At 37.0% G+C, this 14108-nt stretch overlaps 1 protein-coding gene across 4 annotated transcripts in view; it reads left to right on the top strand.

Annotated features, from left to right (window-relative positions):
* DZIP3 (DAZ interacting zinc finger protein 3) overlaps positions 1-14108 on the top strand; it is a 119935-nt gene that overhangs the window by 68311 nt on the left and 37516 nt on the right. For all 4 annotated transcript variants that reach the window (XR_010943750.1, XM_067738945.1, XM_067738948.1 and 1 more), the window contains exon 18: positions 13069-13094. Coding sequence is in view for 3 of the 4 variants with exons in the window: in XM_067738945.1 (XP_067595046.1) it covers positions 13069-13094 (26 nt within the window). In the remaining variant the exon portion in view is untranslated. The remainder of the gene's footprint in view (positions 1-13068; positions 13095-14108) is intronic.

Here is a 14108-nt window from a genome sequence, read left to right as displayed (position 1 = left end):
TGTAAGCAACCAATTATAAAAAGCTGAGTCAATCAAATTCTCTTATCAAGAGTTCTCCTCACGAAAACTTCTAGCATATAGAAGTTTGTGTTATACAGAGTGACTATAAAGTCCTTATGTGTGAAATTATGTCCTCTCTTAATTATTTGATTTTCAGCATGTCTACCTAATAATAGTTGAGGTCCTAAAAACACCTATCAGGGATTCTCTGGATGAAGATGACGAAAAAGTAAAATTTGTGTAGCAAATAGAGTATGTATAGAGGTGTAAATAACTCTTTTGAGAGTTCATTAGTTCTTTCTTCCCAATTCCATTCCCTACTCAGAGGGACTGAGGGTTAGGAATAGAAAAGGAAGGTAAAGCAGATAGCAGAAGTATAGAATGCTTTGAGATTGAAGCCTTGGGGAAAAAAGAAATATGGCAGGAAATAAATCAGGCTTTTCAAAGTGGATGTCACCTCTAAAGGGAAGTTGCTGAGATGCATGTAAGACAGGCATGAAGTTGTCCTGGAAAGAGCTTAAAAGGAGTTTTAGAAATACAGGTATCTCACGCTTTTCGAAATTCACTTTATGCCACTTCGTTTTTTATGAAAGACCTGCATTAGTATCTGTTTGTGCTAACCAAAAGAAATCTGAAGAGGATTTTTGCTTATACAAAAAAAAGGTACAGACTAACCTCATTTTATTGCACTTTGCTTTATTGCACTTTGCAGATACTGTATTTTTTACAAATTGAAGGTTTGTGGCAACCCTGCATCAAGCAAGTCTATTGGCACCATTTTCCCAACAGCATTGACTCACTTTGTGTTTCTGTGTCGCATTTTGGTAATTCTCATATTTCAAACTTTTTCATTATTATTATTTTATTATGGTGATCTGTGATCAGTGATCTTTTTTTTAGGTATAGTTGATTTACAATATTATATTAGTTTTGAGTATACAACAGTGATTCAAAATTTTTATTGATTATACTCCATTCAAAGTTATTATAAAATATTGGCTATATTCCCTGTGCTGTACAATATATCCTTTTAGTTTATTTATTTTATACAAAGTATTTTGTACATCTTAATCCTCTACCCCTATAATGTCCCTCCCCACTTCCCTCTCCCCATTGGTAACTACTAGTTTGTCTTCTATATCTTTGAGTCTGTTTCTGTTTTGTTATATTTATTCATTTGTTTTATTTTTTAGATTCCAAATATAAGTGATACCATACAGCATTTGTCTTTCTCTGTCTGACTTATTTCACTAATCATAATACTCTCTAGGTCCATCCATGTTGTTGCAAATGGTAAAATTTCATTCTTTTTTATGGCTGAGTAGTATTCCATTGTGTATATATACCATATTTTCTTTACCCATTCATCTATTGATGGACGCTAGGTTGCTTCCATATCTTGGCTAGCATAAATAATGCTTATGAACATTGTGGTGCATGTGTCTTTTAAATTAGTGTTTTTATTTTCTTTGGCTGTACACTCAGGAGTGGAATTGCTGGATCATGTGGTAGTTGTATTTTTGGTTTCTTGAGGAACCTCTGTACTGTTTTCCATAGTGGCTGTACCAATTTCCATTCCTACCAAAGGTGTACAGTGTTCCTTTTCTCCACATCCTTGCTGACATTTGTTATTAGTGGTCTTTTTGATTATAGCCATTTTGACACGTGAGGTGATATCTCACTGTGGTTTTTTTTTGCGGTACGCGGGCCTCTCAGTGTTGTGGCCTCTCCCGTTGCGGAGCACAGGCTCCGGACGCGCAGGCTCAGCAGCCATGGCTCACGGGCCCAGCCGCTCCACGGCATGTGGGATCTTCCCAGACCGGGGCACAAACCCGTGTCCCCTGCATCAGCAGGCAGACTCTCAACCACTGCGCCACCAGGGAAGCCCCTCATTGTGGTTTTGATTTGCATTTCTCTGATGATTTGCAATGTTGAGCATCTTTTCATGTGCCTGTTGGCCATCTGTATGTCCTCTGAAGAAAAACGTCTATTCAGGTCTTCTGTTCATTATTTAATCAGGTTGTTTGGGTTTTTTGTTGTTTTTTTTTAATATTGAGTTGTATGAACTGTCTGTTTTGGATATTAAACCGGTTTTGGTCATATCATTTGCAAATATTTTCTCCCATTCAGTAGGTTATCTTTTCATTTTGTTGATGGTTTCCTTTGCTGTGCAAAAGCTTTTAAATTTAATTAGGTCCCATTTGTTAATTTTTGCTTTTCTTCCCTTTGCCTTAGGAGACAGATCCAAAAAATATATTGCTACAATTTTTGTCAAAGAGTGCTCTGCCTATGTGTTTTTCTAGGGGTTTTATAGTTTCTGGTCCTAAATTTAAGTCCTTAATCTCTTTTGAGTTTATTTTTGTATATGGCATGAGAAAATGTTCTAATTTCAGTCTTTTACATGTAGCTGTTCAGCTGTTCCAGCACTACTTATTGAAGAGAATGTCTTTTCCCCATTGCATATTCTTGCCTCCTTTGTCATAGATTACTTGACCGTAAGTGTGTGGGTTTATTCCTGGGTGGCTCTCTATTCTATTCCTTTGATCCATGTGTCTGTTTCTTTGCCAGTACGATACTGCTTTGATTACTGTAGCTTTGTAGTACAGTCTGAAGTCAGGGAGCATGATACCTCCAGCAATGCTTTTCTTTCTCAGGATTGCTTTGGCTATTCAGGGTCTTTGAATTTTCATACAAAATTTAGAATTATTTGTTTTAGTTCTGTGAAAAATGCCATTGGTATTTTGATAGGGATTGCATTGAATCTGTGAATTGCTTTGGGTAGTATAGTCATTTTAACAATATTAATTCTTCCAATCTGTGAACATGGTATATCTACCCATCACTTTGTGTTATCTTCAACTTCTTTCATCAGTATCTTTAGTTTTCCAAGTACAGGCCTTTTACCTCCATGTATTTATTCCTAGGTATTTCATTCTTTTTGATGCAATGGTAAATGGGATTGTTTTCTCAATTTCTCTCTCTGATATTTCTTTGTTAGTGTAGAGAAATGCAACAGATTTCTGTATATTAATTCTGTATCCTGTGACTTTACTGAATTCATTGATGAGCTCTAGTAGTTTTCTAGTGGTGTTTTTAGGGTTTTCTATGTATAATATCATGTCATCTGCAAACAGGAACAGTTTTACTACCTCCCTTCCAATTTGGATTATTTTTCTTTCTTCTTCTTGTCTGTAGCTAGGACTTCCAAAATTGTGTTGAATAGAACTAGCAAGAGTGGGCATCATTGTTTTGTTCCTGATGCTTTCAGCTTTTCACCATTGAGTATGATGTTAGCTGTGGACTTATCATATATGGCCTTTATTTTGTTGAGGTATATTCCCTCTGTACCTACTTTGTGGAGAAATTTTATCATAAACGGATGTTGAGTTTTGTCAAAAGCTTTCTTTACATCTATTGGGATGATCATATGATTTTTATTCTTCAGTTTATTAATGTGGTATATCACATTGATTGATTTGTGGATAGTGAACCATCTTTGCATCCCTGGGATAAATCCCACTTGAAGTGATCAGTGATCTTTGGTATTACTATTGTAATTTTTATATTTTGGGTTGCCACAAACCATGCCCATTACAAGATAATGCCACCTTAAAAGATAAATGTGTGTATTCTGACTGCTCCACTGACCAGCTATTCCCTCATCTCTCTCCCTCTCCTTGGGTTTTCTTATTCCCTGAGATGCAACAATATTGAAAAAGACCAATTAATAACCCTACAAAGGCCTCTAAAAGTGTTCAAATGAAGGGAAGAGTTGCAGGTCTCTCACTTTGAATCAAGAGCTAGAAATGATTAACCTTAGAGAGGAAGTTATGTTGAAAGCTGGGATAGGCCAAAAGCTAGGCCTGTTGTGCCAAACAGTTAGCCAAGTTGTGAATGCAAAGGAAAAGTTCTTGAAGTAAATTAAAGAGCTACTCCAGTGAACACAGGAATGGTAAGGAAGTGAAACAGCCTTATTGCTGATAAGGAGAAAATTTCAGTATTCTGGATAGAAGATTAAACCAGCCACAACATTGCCTTCAACCAAAGCCTAATCTAGAACAAGGCCGTAACTCTCTTCAATTCTGTAAAGGCTGAGAGAGGTGAGGAAGCTGCAGAAGAAACGTTTGAAGCCAGCAGAGGTTGGTTCATGAGGTTTAAGGAAAGAAGCTATCTCCATAACTTCAGAGTACAAGGTGAAGCAACAAGCACTGATGCAGAAGCTGCAGCAAGTTATCCAGAAGATCTAGCTAAGATAATTAATGAAGGTGACTATACTAAATAACAGATTTTTCAATGTAGACAAAACAGCCTTCTATTGGAAGAAGATGCCATCTAGAGCTTTCATAGATGAAGAGAAGTAATACCTGGCTTCAAAACTCCAACACACAGGCTGACTCTCTTGTTAGGGAGTAATGCAGCTAGTGATTTTAAGTTGAAGCCAGTACTCATTTGCCATTCTGAAAATCCTAGGGTCCTTAAGAATTATGCTAAATCAACTCTGTCTGTACTCCCGAAATGGAACAACAATGCCTGGATGACAACACATCTGTTTACAACATGATTTACTAAATATATTAAGCCTACTGTTGAGAGCTACTGCTCAGAAAGAAAGATTTCTGGATGTCGGTTCAAGATGGTGGACCACAAGCACGTGTGCTCACTCCCTCTTTCGAGAACACCAGAATTACAACTAACTGCTGAACAATCATTGACAGGAAGAACTAGAACTCACCAAAAAAGATACCCCACATCCAAAGACAAAGGAGAAGCTGCAATGAGACAGTAGGAAGAGTGCAATCACAATAAAATCAAATCACATAACCGCTGGGTAGGTGACTCACAAACTGGAGAACAATTATACCACAGAAGTCCACCCACTGGAATGAAGGTTCCAAGCGCCACGTCAGGCTTCCCAACCTGGGGGTCCGGCAATGGGAGGAGGAATTTGCAGAGAATCAGACTTTGAAGGCTAGTGGGATTTGACTGCAGGATTTTGACAGGACTAGGGGAAACAGAGACTCCACTCTTGGAGGGCATACACAAAGTAGTGTATGCATAAGGACCCAGGGGGCAGGAGCAGTGACCCCATAGGAGGCTGAACCAGACCTACCTGCTACTGTTGGAGGGACTCCTTCAGAGGCAGGGGATGGCTGTGGCTCACCACGGAGACAAGAACACTGGCAGAAGAAGTTCTGGAAAGTACTCCTTGGCGTGAGCCCTCCTGGAGTCCACCATTAGCCCCACCAAAGAGCCTGTAGCCTCCAGTGCTGCGTTGCCTCAGGCCAAACAACCAACAGGGAGGGAATTCAGCCCCACCCAGCAGCAGACAGGCAGATTAAAGTTTTACTGAGCTCAGCCCACCACAGCAACACCCAGCTCTACCCACCACCAATCCCTCCCATCAGGAAGCTTGCACAAGCCTCTTAGATAGCCGCATCCACCAGAGGGCAGACAGCAGAAGCAAGAAGAACTACAATCCTGCATCCTGTGGAACAAAAACCACATTGACAGAAAGACAGGCAAAATGAAAAGGCAGAGGGCTATGTACCAGATGAAGGAACAAGATAAAACCCCAGAAAAACAATTAAATGAAATGGAGATAGGCAACCTTCCAGAAAAAGAATTCACAATAATGATAGTGAAGATGATCGAGGAACTCGGAAAAAGAATGGAGGCAAAAATTGAGAAGATGCAAGAAATGTTTAACAAAGACCTACAAGAATTAACAAAAATATACCTAGAAGAATTAAAGAACAAACAGACATGAACAATATAATAACTGAAATCAAAAAATACACTAGAACGAATCAGTAGCAGAATAACGGAGGCAGAAGAACAGATAAGTGACCTAGAAGACAGAATGGAGGAATTCACTGCCACAGAAGAGAATAAAGAAAAATGAATGAAAAGAAATGAAGGCAGCCTAAGAGACCTCTGGGACAACATTAAACCCATCAACATTTGCATTATAGGGGTCCCAGAAGGAGAAGAGAGATAGAAAGGACCTGAGAAAATATTTGAAGAGATTATAGTTAAAAACTTCCCTAACATGGGAAACAAAATAGCCACCCAAGTCCAGGAAACGCAGAGAGTCCCAGGCAGGGTAAACCCAAGGAGAAACATGTGGAGACACATAGTAATCAGATTGACAAAAATTAAAGACAAAGAAAAATTATTAAAGGCAACAAGGGAAAAACGACAAATAACATACAAGGGAACTCCCATAAGGTTAACAGCTGATTTCTCAGCAGAAACTAAAAGCGAAAAGGGAGTGGCATGATGTATTTAAAGTGATGAAAGGGAAGAAGCTGCAACCAAGATTACTCTGTTCAGCAGGGATCTCATTTAGATTTGACAGAGAAATCAACAGCTTCACAGACAAACAAAAGCTAAGAGAATTCAGCACCACCAAACCAGCTCTACAACAAATGATAAAGGAACTTCTGTAAGTGGGAGACACAAGAGAAGAAAAAGACCTACAAAAACAAACCCATAACAATTAGGAAAGTGGTAATAGGAACATACATATAGATAATTACCTTAAGCGTGAATGGATTAAATGCTCCAACCAAAAGACACAGGCTCGCTGAATGGATACAAAAACAAGACCCATATATGTGCTGTCTACAAGAGACCCACTTCAGACCTAGGACACATAAAGACAGAAGGTGAGGGGATGGAAAAAGATATTCCATGCAAATGGAAATCAAAAGAAAGCTGGAGTAGCAATACTCGAATCAGATAAAATAGACTTTAAAATAAAGAATGTTATAAGAGACAAAGAAGGAAGGACACTACATAATGATCAAGGGATCAATCCAAGAAGAATATATAACAATTATAAATATATATGCACCCAACATTGGAGCACCTTAATACATAAGGCAAATACTAACAGCTATAAAAGGGGAAATCAACAGTAACACAATAATAGTGGGGGACTTTAACACCTCACACCAATGGACAGATCATCCAGACAGAAAAATAACAAGGAAACACAAGCTTTAAATGATACAATAGACCAGATAGATTTAATTGATATTTATATGACATTCCATCCAAAAATAGCAGATTACGCTTTCTTCACAAGTGCACATGAACATACTCCAGGATAGATCACATTTTGGGTAACAAATCAAGCTTTGGTAAATTTAAGAAAATTGAAATCATATCAAAGCATCTTTTCTGACCACAACACTATGAGATTAGAAATAAATTACAGGGAGAAAAACGTAGAAAAGCACAAGCACATGGAGGCTAAACAATCCATTAATAAATAACCAAGAGATCACTGAAGAAATCAAGGAGGAAATTAAAAAATACCTAGAAACAAATGACAATGAAAACATGATGGCCCAAAACCTCTGGGATAAAGCAAAAGGACTTCTAAGAGGGAAGTTTATAGCAATACAGTCCTACCTCAAGAAACAAGAAAAATCTCAAGTAAACAACCTAACCTTACACCTAAAGCAATTAGAGAAAGAAGAACAAAAAAATCCCAAAGTTAGCAGAAGGAAAGAAATCGTAAAGATCATATCAGAAATAAATGAAAAAGAAATGATGGAAATGATAGCAAAGATCAATAAAACTAAAAGCTGCTTCTTTGAGAGGATAAACACAATTGATAAACCATTAGCTAGACTCATCAAGAAAAAAAGGAAGACTTAAATAAACAGAATTAGAAATGAAAAAGGAGAAGTAACAATGGACACTGCAGAAATACAAAGCATCATGAGAGAATACTACAAGCAACTATATGCCACCAAAATGGACAACCTGGAAGAAATGGACAAATTCTTAGAAAAGCACAACCTTCCAAGACTGAACCAGGAAGAAATACAAAATATAAACAGACCAATCACAAGCACTGAAATTGAAACTGTGATTAAAAATCTTCCAACAAACAAAAGCCCAGGACCAGATGGCTTCACAGGCCAATTCTATCAAACATTTAGAGAAGAGCTAACACCTGTCCTTCTCAAACTCTTCCAAAATATAGCAGAGGGAGGAACACTCCCAAACTCATTCTATGAGGCCACCATCACCCTGATACCAAACCAGATAAAGATGTCACAAAGAAAGAAAACTACAGGCCAATATCATTGATGAATATAGACACAAAAATCCTCAACAAAATACTAGCAAACAGAGTCCAGCAGCTCATTAAAAGTTTCATACACCATAATCAAGTGGGGTTTATCCCAGGAAAGCAAGAATTCTCAATATTCGCAAATCAATCAATGTGATACACCATATTAACAAATTGAAGGATAAAAACCATATGATCATCTCAAGAGATGTAGAAAAACCTTTTGACAAAATTTAACATCCATTTATGATAAAAACCCTGCAGAAAGTAGGCATAGAGGGAACTTACCTCAACATAATAAAGGCCATATATGACAAACCCACAGCCAACATCACAGCCAACCCATAGCCACAGTTCTCAATGGTGAAAAACTGAAACCATTTCCACTAAAATCAGGAACAAGACAAGGTTGCCACTCTCACCAGTATTATTCAACATAGTTTGGAAATTTTAGCCACAGCAATCGGAGATAAAAAATAAAAGGAAGCCAAATCGGAAAAGAAGAAGTAAAGCTGTCACTATTTGCAGATGACATGATACTATACATACAGAATCCTAAAGCTGTCACCAGAAAACTGTTAATCAATGAATTTGGTAAAGTAGCGGGATACAAAATTAATGCACAGAAATCTCTTGTACTCCTATACGCTAATGATGAAAAATCTGAAAGAGAAATTAAGGAAACACTCCCGTTTACCATTGCAACAAAAAGAATAAAATACCTAGGAATAAACCTACCTAAGTAGACAAAAGAACTATATGCAGAAAACTATAAGACACTGATGAAAGAAACTAAAGATGATACCAACAGATGGAGAGATACACCATGTTCTTGGATTAGAAGAATCAACATTGTGAAAATGACTATACTACCCAAAGCAATCTACAGATTCAATGCACTCCCTATCAATCTCCCAGTGGCATTTTTCACAGAACTATAACAAAAAATCTTAAAATTTGTATGGAAACACAAAACACCCCAAATAGCCAAAGCAATCTTAAGAAAGAAAAATGGAGCTGGAGGAATCAGGCTCCATGACTTCAGACTATACTACAAAGCTACAGTAATCAAGACAGTATGGTACTGACACAAAAACAGAAATATAGATCAATGGAACAGGATAGAAAGCCCAGAGATAAACCCACACACCTATGGTCACCTTATCTTTGATAAAGGAGGCAAGAATATACAATGGAGAAAAGACAGTCTCTTCAATAAGTGGTGCTGGGAAAACTGGACAGCTACATGTAAAAGAATGAAATTAGAACACTTCCTAACACTATACACAAAAATAAACTCAAAATGGATTAAAGACCTAAATGTAAGGCCAGACACTATAAAACTCTTAGAGGAAAACATAGGCAGAACACTGTATGACATAAATCACAGCAAGATCCTTTTTGACCCACCTCCTAGAGAAATGGAAATAAAAATAAACAAATGGGACCTAATAAAACTTAGCCTTTGCACAGCAATGGAAACCATAAACAGGATAACCCTCAGAATGGGAGAAAATATTTGCCAATGAATCAAGAGACAAAGGATTAATCTCTTAAATATATAAACAGCTCACATAGCTCAATATTAAAAAAAAAAAAATCCAAAACTGGTCAGAGGACCTAAATAGACATTTCTCCAAAGAAGACCTACAGATGGTCAAGAAGCACATGAAAAGCTGCTCAACATCAACAGTTATTAGAGAAATGCAAATCAAAACTACAATGAGGTATCACCTCACACCAGTTAGAATGGGCATCATCAGAAAATCTACAAACAACAAATGCTGGAGAGGGTGTGGAGAAAAGGGAACCCTCTTGCACTGTTGGTGGGAATGTAAATTGATGCAGCCACTATGGAGAACAGTATGGAGGTTCCTTAAAAACCTAAAAATGGAATTACCATATAACCCAGCAATCCCACTACTGGGCATATACCCTGAGAAAACCATAATTCAGAAAGACACATGCACCCCAGTGTTCATTGCAGCACTATTTACAATAGCCAGGACATGGAAGCAACCTGAATGCCCATCGACAGATGAATGATTAAAGAAGATGTGGTACATATATACAATGGAATATTACTCAGCCATAAAAAGGAACAAAGTTGGGTCATTTGTAGAGATGTGGATGGACCTAGAGAGTGTCATACAGAGTGAAGTAAGTCAGAAAGAGAAAAACAAATATTGTATATTAGGGCATATATGTGGAATCTAGAAAGGTGGTGCAGATGAACCGGTTTGCAAGGCAGAAATAGAGACACAAATGTAGAGAACAAACGTATGGACACTTGAAGGGGGAAAGTGGGCAGTGGGTGGTGGTGAGATGAATTGGGAGATTGGGATTGACATATATACACTAATACATATAAAATAGATAACTAATAAGAACCTACTGTATAAAAAATAAAATAAATTCAAAAAAATAAAGTAAAACAAAATAAAAGACAAAGATTTCTTTCAAAATATTACTGCTCATTGACAATGTACCTGGTCACTGAGGAACTCTGACGGAAATGTACAGTGAAATTAATGTTGTTTTCATGCCTGCTAACACAGCATCTGTTCTGCCGCCTGTGGATGAAGGAGTCACTTGGACTTTCTAGTCTTATTATTTAAGAAATACATTTTGTGAGGCTGCAGTTACCATAGGTAGTGAGTCCACTGATGGATTTGGGCAAAGTCAATTGAAAACATTCTGGAAAGGATTCACCTTTCTAGATGCCATTAAAAATATTCATAATTCATGGGAAGAGGTCAAAATATCAACATTAACAGGAGTTTGGAAGAAGTTGATTCCAGCCCTAATGGATGAAACTGAAGGATCTAAGATTTCAGTAGAGGAAGTAATTGCAGATGTGAAAATAGCAAGAGAACTGGAAATAGAAGTGGAGCCTGAAGATGTGACTGAATCTCAGTTGCTGCAATCTCATGATAAAACTTTAATGGATAAGGAGCTGCTTCTTACAGATGAGCAAAGAAAGTAGTTTCTTGAGATGGAATCTACTCCTGGTGACAGTGCTGTAACAACTGTTGAAATGACAACAAAGGATTAAAATATGACAGAAACTTAGTTGGTAAAGCAAGGGCAGGGTTTGAGAGAATTGACTCCAATTTTGAAAGAAGTTCTACTGTGGGTAAAATGCTGTCAAACAGAGAAATCATTCATAAAAGGAAGAGGCAATTAATGCAACAAACTTCACTGTTGTCGTATTTTAAGAAATTGCCACAGCCATTGCAACTTTCAGCAACCATCACCCTGATTAGTCAGCAGCCATCAACATCAAGGCAAGACCATCTACCAAAGAAAAGACTACAGTTTGCTGAAGGCTTAGATGATGGTTAGCATTTTTTAGCAATAAAGTATTTTTAAATTAAGGTGTACACATTTTTTAAGACATAAGGCTATATTGCACACTTAATAGCCTGCAATATAGTATAAACATATATGAACTGGGAAACCAAAAAATTCATGTGACTTGCTTTATTGCAATATTCACCTTATTGGGGTTGTCTGGAACCGAACCTTCATTATCTCTGAGGTATGCCTGTAATTGCTTCTTCATTTTATGCCATTTCAGTTTATGAAAGGTTCCAAAGGAATGCTCTACTTTGGGATAGCGGGGGAACGTATACTTAATTATACTAGATATGTTCATTATGAACAATCAAAGGTCTTTTCAACTTAGTTATTCAAGTACACTAGAACCAAGGCAGGAGTTGATAATTCTAAATTGTAAAATCAAATTGGCACTGGACATTGAACAGACAATGAAATGCAAAAATCTTCTTAGTATACAGACAATAAAACAAATTAGTAAGTATATCATGGAATCTGTGGGGAAAGAGGCCTGAAGTTTCTTGTAAACAAGGTGGTAGTAGAAATTAATACTGTAATTTATATGACAGTAATTGATACTCAATAGAAAGGTGATATAAAAGAGTAATTAATACTCTTTAGTATGTTAACTGTCATTGATATTATAATAGGTTGCTGTTATAGTTTTATTTTTAATGAAAATAAAATATAGGGCTCTTTAATATTTCCTCCCAATTCTGATCTCCCTAACACTTTTCCCCTATAAGATTCTTAATATATCAATCTGCTTTCTCTTTACATGTAGACTTTCAAGAACTCTTGTAATTAGTATTGGATTCTGTAAATGAAAATTACATACACAATTGCAATATCTGTCCCAAGATATTGCAATAGATACAAACTCTGCCACAACACTTACTTCCAATATCTGAATCAGTGATTTTCAAGTTGTGTTTCATGACTCAGTGGTAGATTATAAAATCAATTTGGTGCGTCACAACTATCATTTTAAAAAAAGAAATAGAATTAGTATGAATAAAAAAAATTTCAGAGTTCATCACTCATTGTCTTAGTTCGGGCTGCTATAGCAAACTACCATAAAATGGGTGGCAAAAACAACATTTCTCACGGTTCTGGAGGCTGGAAAATTCAAGATCAAGGTGCCAGCAGATTCAGTGTCTGGTGAAGGCTGTCTTCTTAATTTGCAGACAGCTACCTTTTCATTGTATCATCACACGTTGGAGAAAGTGATCAAGCATGCACAAGCGAGCAAGCTAGCTCTCTGGTCTCTTCTCATAAGGGTGCTAATCCCATCATGAGGACTCCACATCCTCTAAACCTAATTACCTCCCAATGGCCATACCTCCAGTTACCATCACACTGGGGGTTAGGGTTTCAACCTAAGAATTTTGGAGGCACACAAACATGCAGTCCATAACACACATAATATGAGTAAGGTTTATTTCATGGGACTTATATTTCAGTTTTATGCTTATGTATAAAAATATATATGTAAGTACATTTGAGTTATAATGTAAATTATATTTCTTATTTTGATTGTGGTCAAAAAGCTTGAGAAATGCTGACCTAAATGCAGTTAGATCACTGTGCTGTATCAACATAGTTGATACATAATACTAATTCTTGATGTTATTTTTCAGAATAAGGAATCTAAAGAAGAGCAAGTGTAAGTATTAGTTTATTTAATTTTTAAATCTGTCTTAGTACTGTCAAAGTGTGCTTTGCCAGAATGACACAGCCTTGCTTTAGAACGTGTTCTCACTAAGAGAAGAATAGACAGTTTTTTTTGTCTTAATAAGTTGTCAGGTTTTTTTAACTGAAAGTGACAAAAAGTTAAATTATCATTTATTTTGGGAGAATAGAATCTCTTGGCATTTTCCTATCAATGTATGGCTACTCAAGAGTCATCCAATGCTAACTGCTTTCTTCAAGGACTAAATTTGGTTCCAGTATAAAATCCTTTAAAATATAGTCTAGATTGTAGTTAGCCAAATATAGACTAAGTTAAACTTAACCTTAAAGGCAGATTATTGTTTGTCCCAGTGACCCTTTTATAAAAGAGTTTGGTTTGGTTTGGTTTGTTTAATTAACCTGAGATGTTTGATTGGTTTTTTTTAACCCCAGTTGTTAATGGTGAATTTTGAACCTTTACTGGAAACCTTTTAATGTCTAAAGAACATTGAGAGCTATATTCTACAACCATATGATTAATGACAGTGTAGTAGAGGAAGGAAGTGGGGGAGACATTCAATAAAGAGATCATTATACCCACCAAAGAGTTGTTAACTGAAAATTAGTTACTTTAGAGAACTCTCTGTGAGGACATAATTAAGATAACTTTAAAATGGTAACAAGAACATATTTTGGTAACTTTAAAGCCATCGATTTTGATATTTTCTCATTGATTAATGGACATGATCCACTCGGTAAGTTAATAGTTCATCATCCAAGATGGGTTTTCTCTTTCTTTGTCAACAAGTTGAGCCACTAATGCAATAGGTTTTTTTGTTTTTTTGTTTGTTTTTGCGGTACGCGGGCCTCTCACTGTTGTGGCCTCTCCCGTTGCGGAGCACAGGCTCCGGACGCGCAGGCTCAGTGAGCATGGCTCACGGGCCAGCTGCTCCACGGCATGTGGGATCTTCCCAGACCAGGGCACGAACCCGTGTCCCCTGAATCGGCA

The sequence above is a fragment of the Pseudorca crassidens genome, chromosome 5 (assembly GCF_039906515.1).
Source record: "Pseudorca crassidens isolate mPseCra1 chromosome 5, mPseCra1.hap1, whole genome shotgun sequence".
Classification (NCBI taxonomy): domain Eukaryota; kingdom Metazoa; phylum Chordata; class Mammalia; order Artiodactyla; family Delphinidae; genus Pseudorca; species Pseudorca crassidens.
Note: the sequence above shows the minus strand (reverse complement) of the source record. Positions and strands in the feature narration are given on the sequence as shown.